Here is a 9,940-nt window from a genome sequence, read left to right as displayed (position 1 = left end):
AATCAAGAATCTATACAGGCATTGCATTGAATTTACAAGGACATTGAATATTTTGATTTTTTTTGGTATCAACCTTAATGTTATTCCAATTACAAGTTGATTTATCCAAAAAAATAGCAACCTAATTTTCTTCCCCGATAGAATGATTCCACTTAATAATATTCAAACCATAAATGAAGATGTTCTATCTTCCTTTCATTCGTTTAGTTGCCACTATTGAAAGTGAGGAGAAATTTCTTTGGAAATGATCAACCAAAACTTTAGAGTTTCTCATAAACGTGCATCTTTGAAGAGATATCTTTAAAATGTTTCAAAGCATTGAAAGTAGAAAAAGAAAGTGAAAAATAACTAATACAAAGACACAAGAGTGAGGCAAGCTTAAGCTAAATGATGTCCTAATAAATTTCACAAAGTATGTTTAAATTGTCATCATCTAGTAGGTTTCACTTTTCAAAAGATATAAATGTTAAGAAAATCACACAAGATGATCAATCCATTTGCTACATAACCCTATTGGAGAAAAGCATGCATACAAAATAACCATATGCAAATATTGAAGACAAATTACAAGATAACACAAGATATACATTGGGAAAATCTTCATAGAGGGAAAAACATAATTTTCAAAAGTGTTGACACTCAATGTATTATTTAGCAATTTAATAGTACAATACACTTACAGAGTCTCCATAAGTATTCCTAGAACATCAAACCTCTCCAATGCATCCTTCATGCATCTAAGCATGTATCCACACAACTCATGCTATGTTTCACATATGCACTCTTCAAAAGAAAACTTAATACAATGATAGTCAAGCCATTTTGAGTACTAAGTTTTCACATTATTAAATATCTTCCTCCAAATAATAATTAATTACTCTGTCTTCTACACATAAATAACTAATCTAATGTTACATACAACTTTACCAATAACTCCAAATACATATTTAATGTAGCTAAGCACATCACTAAGATGTACCACAACCAAATATTTATTTTACATTATTAAATTAATTCAATATTATGTAAGGTGTACACCAACCTTTTACTAACACGTAAATCTAGATAACATGCCCCTCAAATGTTGAAGACAATCACCTTAGCTTTACAATTTACATTCAGGATTTACCTTTGATCATGATTATTAATTAATTAAAAAAAACATTCTATTTTAATTTTTATATAATAATAAAGACGACCAGAGATGCATGTGTATGCTCCATAGACAAAAGTTAGATTGTTAGGAGCCTAAGAGGACTACATTATTTAAAAGGGCATTCAAGACACTACTCATCTGATGTACAATCATCACAATGAATAAGATGTCAAAGAAATCCTCAAGCTCATTTAAGTATCAAAGGAAGTTTCCTCACAAATCAAGCTTTCGATGGGGCCTCCTTGCAGCCTACAACAACAACTGAAGACTTTAGAAGATTGCTGACAAGCCTCCTCAATAAAAAGAAAATTATACTCACTCAATGGTGATCACAAAAGCATTACACTTTTACAAGATCTAGTTATATTAGTCCCTTAAAACGGATTTGACATAACTCATCTATAAAGGATTCTAAATTCTTTAGTTAGGAAGGGCACTTTCCAATGTTCAGAGGAGTACATTAGTATGTTCTCTAGCAATGAAGGAAATATAAATGCCCATATCATGCACGGTAAATTTCGCAAGGAGGAAATTCCTCACTGATGCTGGTGTGTCTTTTCATTGCAGTGAAGCAGGTTTCTATGCTTGCGCTGATGATCGAAGGTTTCTCTTGTGCAAATGTATAAAGCAAATTCAACTCTTGAATTCTATGCTGGTCGGTATGTCCCTGCAGTTGTGGAGCAATGTGTTAGTTCATCTGTGAAAATGAGTTAAAATTTCTAATAACTGCATGTATTTACTTTGTGATGACAACTAGTAGTAGGTGTCTATAAATGATGACTGCATTCTAAGGAGATGGGAATTTTGTTTAGTGCTATATATTTTGACTGCTAAAAATCGGAAGAATAGTCCTCAGGTCAGGGAGTTTCAATAGCCATTTTCCTCGAAAGATATACTTGGGTGCCTCTAAAATTCTGACCTAAAATTCTGACCTAAACATATAAGAGGATGAAAGCAATCCTTTGGGTTTTTTTGGGCAATGCATTTACGCTTCAATGTTTATTTGAATTTTCATCATATATTTCAGTATTTTTAATTGTGTTGGTAAACAGATTTGTCACTGCGGATTCTCCTTTAAAATTGATCCTGTTCGTCCGAAGAGAAGTGATAACCGTTTCAACAGTTGGAGAGATTGTGTTGAGGCCACAATCTTCCTCTGTGTTTGAGAGGGGCAGCTCCCTCGTATGATGGGGGGTATTTTGAGATTTTTGTGTACTTTTAACCTGAAAGTACATAAAAGAGAAAAACATAGAACTAAGAAATATAAAGAACGGAAACCCCAAAAATAGACATACGAATACCAATTGAGATTTCACAATAGATAATGACTACAAAGGGGGATTTAAGCACAATATAAGTTTAATTCACAAATATCTCAACATACGAAGAGATGGGTAACTCTAGCACATCCCAACCAAGATACTAAAGCTTGATTGTGTTTCATTACATTAATTGCATGAACTGTAAGCATTCCAATAGATGACAGATGATTTGCACATAGACAAAAGATATCACTAATTTGACATACGAAAGATTAGTAATAATAACTTAAGAAGCACATCTAGCACATACGAGCTAAATGCATCCTTTATTATCTTCATGAAATTATACAATCTCAAGAACTCTTCTATACAAAGTGCAAACACAAAATTCTCAAACTATTTCTCTAAGAATTTCTCCATAGTCCCCCCTTTGTCTGAGTATCTCTCCTTACAAATGAATTGGCCTTGTATTTATAGGCATCCTGCAATGACTACCTTAATAACCAACTCATAACTACTTTGTGTAACTACTTAGAATAACTTCCTAAATAACCACTTAGGATAACCAACTCTTGATAACCATTTAGGATAACTACCTTAAGTACCAACTTAGGACAACTACCCAAGTGACAACTTCAAATAACTACCTTTTGGAAACAAGTTAGGACAACTAACTTTTACAAAAGCCTACAAGCTAACTTTAGTTACAATAAGCGTCTTAAGTCGCTTTTACAAAGAACAACTTGAAACTTTATAACTTTGATGAAAAACAAAGTTGCGAGATATATTGAGGTGCTTTCCATCTTTGTTTGCTTCATCTATGGTACTTGTAACCACCTCACCATCCAGCCATCTAAGGACACAGAGAAATTATTTCTCTCATTCTAAAGAACAAAACAACTTTGAAGCTTTCCCTTGATGAACAGCCAAGTAATGAGTTATGCTATAAGAACACATTCTTCAAAACTTGGGCACATTGTTTATGATGCGTGCATGTTTAGAAAAGTGTTTCCATGAGATGATATCTTGGCTATCTATATAACTTCGTTGCAGGTAGAGAGGAGTTGAGAAAACTTTTGGATTTTGATTTGATATTTCACAAATATGCCTATAGAAACAATGCAAACAAAAATATCTGCCAAAGAATTCTCTACCACCCTAGCCACTGCGCTTGCTGGATAGTTTGTGAGGACGTTTCAACAAATTGAATTTGTGTATATCCTGCAACCACTGCATCCCATATTTTGCATGCATATCTACGCAAACCTGCAACGGTGAAATGCAATTGTTTGAAAGTTTTTAATGCCTCAACAAATCCACTCACTGCAAATCTCGATGATCACTGTGTTCCATAGGACGACCTCTCTTATGAGGCGGCTGTCAACATTTTCATGTCGTGTCTATGCTTCCACATATGCATGCATTTTCCATCTATAATATCTGACAAAAATGTGGACTTTTATCATGTTTTCCTTGTTCTGTTATCTGTGTAAGCTGTTGGCAAATGAGTGTGGAATTTGGCTTTATACCCGCAAGTGTATTTCTTAAAACTTTTCAAAGCCTTTTCAACAAATTCAATCTCTATATACGCTGTGATGAGACCGCATTTCTTTGATGCATCATGCCGACTATCTCACATGCCTCGGCTATGCTTCCACATTTCAAGTCTTGATTTTGTGCATATCTTGCAGTCATCGCATGTCATGAGATGACATCGATTTGAGGCACTTTGATGGATGCCCGTAACCTGTTCGAAAGCTTCCATTTTGGTAAAAGGTCGTGGAATTTGGCTATGCATCTGCGAATCTCCTTTGCTTGAAAGTTTCTGGTTATCTATGTCGACTACGATCATTTCATTGCATTCCTTGAGATGGAATCCCTTTGACGCCTTCTATCAAACCATTGCATGAGTTATCGACTCCATACGTTTATTCTGATGCTTAGCCTGCAATCTTTATGTTCGATGAATTCATTTCATGTCTTCCTTTAACAGCATACGTACCCTATCTACATCTCCATTTTAGCATGAACTGGGAGCATCTAGGAAACCATGTTGGTCTAAGTCGAAAGCTTAATCATCGGCATAAGTTGTGTAGAACTTGGAAAGAGCTGGATAGAGGAACTTCGAAGCCGTTTGGGAGTTAGTTATAAAAACTAGCTTCACATTAATGATTTCCGAACTCGAACAGGCTGTTATCTTTTGATTTTACCTAAGTTATTGAAGAAGACATAAATCAAGTATATCGGCATGTTGATCATCTTTGCCAAGTTGCCACAAGTTGAGGATTAATATAGGATGATGGAGTGATCGGGCTTCTTAATATTTATCTCATCGATACTTTTGAAAGTGCCATAAGTTACCGATTGGATTATTATGACCCCGCTTACTCCTTTTTATCAATCACTTAGCATGCACGGTTTGTCGGTTATAAGAACTACTTGTCCTCATGCCATTGGTAAACTACCGGTTTGAGTGGAGATAACTTCGAGTTTGAATGCGAATTGGATACTAACCATACATATCGGCCAATGTTCAACACTTTGCAAGGCCTTCCGCTAAATTGAAGTGATTTTTCTCCTCCATGGTGAGATATTTAGCATCTTGGGATGACCAAGGATATTATGAGCAAGAGGCTATTAATTCAATGATTTTGGCATGAAAGTTTAAATTTTGACAAGTTTAAAATTGGGCTAACAAATTGCAAATTTGAGGATCTACAACAAGCATGGTATATTTTAGGTTTCGGTATTCAGTAATTTTGTACATTTTAGGTTTCTTCCAGCATTTTACTGTTCATTTGAATTATATAAATCAGCCACATACGTTTGGGCCCAAATTTATGTGAATTTCATGACTTAGTTTATGAAAATCATTATTATATATTTCAAATTTTGTATATAAATTTAATGGTGATTATTTCAACATATTTTATATTGTATGTGCTGAATATATTTTCAGATTTGCATATTTATATAAAAAAATTGGTTGGAAACATTACACTAGTGCAACTGTAACCCAATCAAAGCATATGGGTACTCCATGCCCAAATATTTCAATTGTTTATCAGAACCATTATTTGGGTTCTTGGCACTGGGATACATCTATAAAACAAATTGTCTTAGAATAGAATGTTTTAGTTGTATTATCAGCTTACCCTATTGCATATATGCGACAAAATGTATTTTAGACAATATTTTCTATAGCTAATATGCTATTTACATCATTGTTGTATTTTAGACAATATTTTCTGTGGCTGCCATTTATATCAAATTATATCTATATAACAAGGCTATCAATACTCCTTTTCTTATGCTTTTTATAGCATCTGTGACATAACTAACCACAAAAATGAAAAATCTTGTTTAGTATTCAAGCTTTTCATTCAAGCCAATTACCATGCAGCATATTGTTAAATATAAGCTAACGGGTTTAGGTTGGACCGTAAACAATTCAATTATTGCAGAACAGGACCAACAATTTCACAGTTGTCTTGCATGGAATACCCTTTGTAATGGAACACTTTTTTAAGTTAACAATTCATAAGTTTGAAAGTCCCTGGCTTGATGTATTAGCATCTTCCTTTTTTCGAGTGCTAATGTTTCTTAGAGGTGCTTTTATTCTTTATTTGTTCCCTTGCCTTGTGACTGTTAGCAACGCACATGAAATTGGATAAGGACATTCAAGAAGTGACTACTCATGGGAATTGGTCATCAAAGAAGTACCTTAATACACATGGTTAAAAAGCCTAAAAAAATATAAATACCTAACTAAAGGTTAGGATTGAAGCTCTAAGTACTGAACATAGTAGTCCTACTTTCATTCATCGGGTTGCAATGAACTGATAGATCCAACAAACAGGGAATGGAAGACATCCATCTGAGATTGAGGAAGACAGGTAGAGATATCCATTGTACCACCACCATCTCTGCCAGGAAACAATACCATGGCTCCTATTTCGTTCATCGATGCAGCTTGCACATTCACTGGCCTCCCCCACCCATAATCAACCTCATACACAGGAAACCTTGGAGAACTGATTACGTGCACAGTACACCTTTCTCTCATAGGACGCTTCTCAGGCTTCTCACGTTCCTTGTCCTGCCAATTAGATTCCTCCCATTTTATCATATTTATAAGACTTTCTTCTGTACACTTGTTAACTGCTTCTTTAATAAGGCTGCATGCAAAGGACACTGTTTGGCTCAACAGTTCTCTAGCAGTTGCATTGGCAAATGTAATTTGTACACAGTTGCCAAAATAAGCTGGAGACAACGGAGGATTTGCTCGATTTCTACTGTCTACTAGCAGAAGCATCCCTACAGGCCCTTCATCTGGGATTTGTCGAGCTTTAACTATGCATCTCCAAAAATGAGCTGCAACTGCCACAAAAGAGCTAAAAACTTGGTTTCCATTTTTCTCAGCCTGAGCCTTTTGCTTCTGAATCATCTCTTTACTACAATGAAATGTTTTGTATATCAAATCTTTAGGCTGATTACCCTTCTCAAGAGGTCTGCTTACGTCATCAATTTTGTAGATCTGGTTAGAATCCAAGAGTTTTGTTTCACTGCTTTCATTTTTATGGTCTGGCATCTGAGACGGCAAATGTTGTGTTTCTCCATCTGTTTTGCAGCTTTTGCTCTGTGCTTGTTTGCTTTCATGGAAAGTACATTTGCTATCTTCTGCAGCAATATTGCTTGGATTGATAATGTTGTTGGAAAGTCTAAAGAAGTCTCTTTTGTGCTCAGGATATCTGGAAATGGGCGCTCCTCTGCAACACTCGGCCCATGATTTCATGAAATGCCAATATGAGTTTCCATCTGCTACTATGTGATGAAGACGAGTCCCAATGCAAATGCTGCCTCCATTAAATGCTGTTACCTGCATGCCATCTCAACATCTTAAATCTCCACTTAGAAAATAAGTAGTATTTCTTTTTTATTGAAGCTAAATAAAATCCAAAGCTTGAGGGAGAGATTATTAATGTGGGACAAAATATCATCACAATGCCACAATATAATAGCTTTCAAATTTAAATTCCTACTCTACAAATAAATTAACAGACATCACAAACATCAAGACAACAAACGCTAGCAAGAGAAAGGGACAAAAGAGTTTATCAATATGAATGTCCACAAGTGCCTAAAAAGGTGACAGGATGATTTGTAAAGGAACAACTAGCTTAGAATAGGCAAAAGAAACAGTGAATGCATCTCCAATGAACCTCAATATAACAGTAGGAAAATAGAAAATTGTTCAGCGATTTCATGCGAGAATAATGGGAAATAGCTAGCTACAAGGGAGAACCTACAAGACATATCACTGAAATGGTCAAATATTAGCAGAGTAGGAAAAAAATGATTAAAACATCAACTTAGAGAGTCTATTAAGAAAATCTGAGAAGCATCTATAGGCGCCAAGATTATCACAAACAAGTGAATAGATAAATACACCTCATGTCATTGTTGTGACGTTTTCACACATCACCCCATTGCAAATGGGGACCCCCACTTTTCTGCTTTCTAAGTTAGTTGTTGAGTCGTTTAGCTATTAGCTTTTCATTTGGAAGAAGTGCAAAATTGAAAAATCAAAAAAATTGGCTAAGGCATGTGAATGAGCTACCTCGTGCATTGCTCTCAATGCCTTGTGCTATTGTCAAGTTCGATTATGAGAGAAAGGAGAGCTACGCCTTGAACAATGCAAGTCATTTGGAAGAAGTGCAAAATTGAAAAATCAAAAAAATTGGCTAAGGCATGTGAATGAGCTACCTCATGCATTGCTCTCAATGCCTTGTGCTATTGTCAAGTTCGATTATGAGAGAAACGAGAGCTACGCCTTGAACAATGCAAGTCATTCAATAAGTGTGATGAACGAAGATGACAATACCACCTTTCAAGACTAACTCATCATGCCTCCAAACTGTCCGTACAAAGCACATTCAATGTGAAGATTTAAAACTCAAGGATGATTTCAAATAGTAAATGCAAGGCGAAACGAAAGCATTTAAAATTGGTGACTTTAATCTAATTCGATCAATGCAAGTCATTTAATCTGATATAGCTGGTTGTTCTCATTTAATTCAAATTTTTAAGTTCTAAGCACAGGCTATAAATGATGATTACAATGCATTCGATGCATGTGGATTGCATCTATTAATGGTTGCAAGGCAATTGCATTTAATGGTTTAATTTGCAAAACTCGAAATACTTTATTGAAATCGATTGCAATGTATTTAATGTTTGGTGATTGCATTCCATTTAGTAATTGTAATACGTTTAATGTGAGTGGCAAATTAAATCATTTCAAAGAGACCACGATTTTGAGGAAGGTGCTTTCATTTAAAATCTGTAATAAATGATTATGAAACATTAAGTGATGACGACAAAGACACTTATTGTCTCAAGTGTAATAGAATTTGCAAATGCTTGTGACGAGGTACTGAATCTCTCCAAATCGCTATAAACTAGTGCTGATCATTTCATTTTGATCAACACATGATCGATATTGCCACTAGTTCAGTGATTTAACCCTCAATTTGACATCAGTGAATTTGTTCAGTATTAATTGAGGTTTTGATCAAGGTGAGGCAAAATCAGTTCAGTCATTTGAGACAGCGAACCCATCATCACCAACAGCAAACTTCTCATTGAAGGCAGTGACTTTGTGATTATCGGATATCAGCGAATTTTACTACCAGCATAGCAGTTCAAGCTCAGATTATACATTAAACTACAGCGAGTCCACTTTGAAAATACAATTCTGATCCAAATTGCACCAAGATCACAGAGCCATGGCGAATTTATCTAGAAGTGTGATTTTCACTTGGGCATTGAATTTGATCATTACTCACAGCAAACAAGCCTCTTGACTCAGCAAATTCATTAATCTTTGGAGAGGACTACTGAATCTACGCCACAGTTTGACTGAATCCAGTGATCAATTAGAGGACATAATAATTTAAAGAAAGGCAATTTGACCAAAAGGGCAATCAAATTAACATAACCAGTCTATTTTGAAGTGTTTGCAGGTCTGAAATAAGGAGTATTTCATCATTTTTATATAAAATCAGACCTCACTTCGTGACTGATCCAGCTTCTTATTCATTATCTTCAAAGGCTTTTGTTTTTGCAATCATGATTAAGGTGTTTTCATTTTCTTCCAGGTCTGATACAGAGAGTCAGCATAAGGAATAAGGGGGAGATCAACATAATCCTATCATTGCATCAAGCATTCAAGAGATGAAGATCAGCTCTAGGATGAAGGAGAACAAGACGTCTTAGCCAAGAACAGGGTTCGTCCTAAGCTGAGTCAAGGACCAAGAACGTGATCAGCATGATGATTCATTGCAACACTTCAAGTCTTAGAAGGATACAAGGAAGCTGCTTGAAGGAAAGGATTTCACAAAACACACTTCAATTGAGGAGCAACTTTCAACATCAAGTATTCAAGGATGAAATTTTCACAATCTTGAATTTCCTTCGGAAATCCAAGAATCATTGCTAGTATAGCTCGACAGATAGAAGA

At 35.3% G+C, this 9,940-nt stretch overlaps 1 protein-coding gene across 2 annotated transcripts in view; it reads right to left on the bottom strand.

The window, feature by feature from the left end:
* Window positions 1–1,646: 1,646 nt before the first annotated feature.
* LOC131053334 (spermidine hydroxycinnamoyl transferase) overlaps window positions 1,647–9,940 on the bottom strand; it is a 44,029-nt gene continuing 35,735 nt past the window's right edge. The window contains exons 2-3 of one of the 2 annotated variants that reach the window (XR_009107673.2): window positions 6,183–7,297; window positions 1,647–1,823 (exon numbers count right to left, since the gene is read on the bottom strand). Coding sequence is in view for 1 of the 2 variants with exons in the window: in XM_057987922.2 (XP_057843905.2) it covers window positions 6,236–7,297 (1,062 nt within the window). In the remaining variant the exon portion in view is untranslated. Of the gene's footprint in view, window positions 1,824–6,097; window positions 7,298–9,940 lie in introns of those variants that run through there. The other variant, XM_057987922.2, reaches the window with a different exon arrangement.

The sequence above is a fragment of the Cryptomeria japonica genome, chromosome 3 (assembly GCF_030272615.1).
Source record: "Cryptomeria japonica chromosome 3, Sugi_1.0, whole genome shotgun sequence".
Taxonomy (NCBI): Eukaryota; Viridiplantae; Streptophyta; class Pinopsida; order Cupressales; family Cupressaceae; genus Cryptomeria; species Cryptomeria japonica.
The sequence above is the reverse complement of the archived record's forward strand: the minus strand, read 5'-3'. Positions and strand labels throughout refer to the sequence as shown.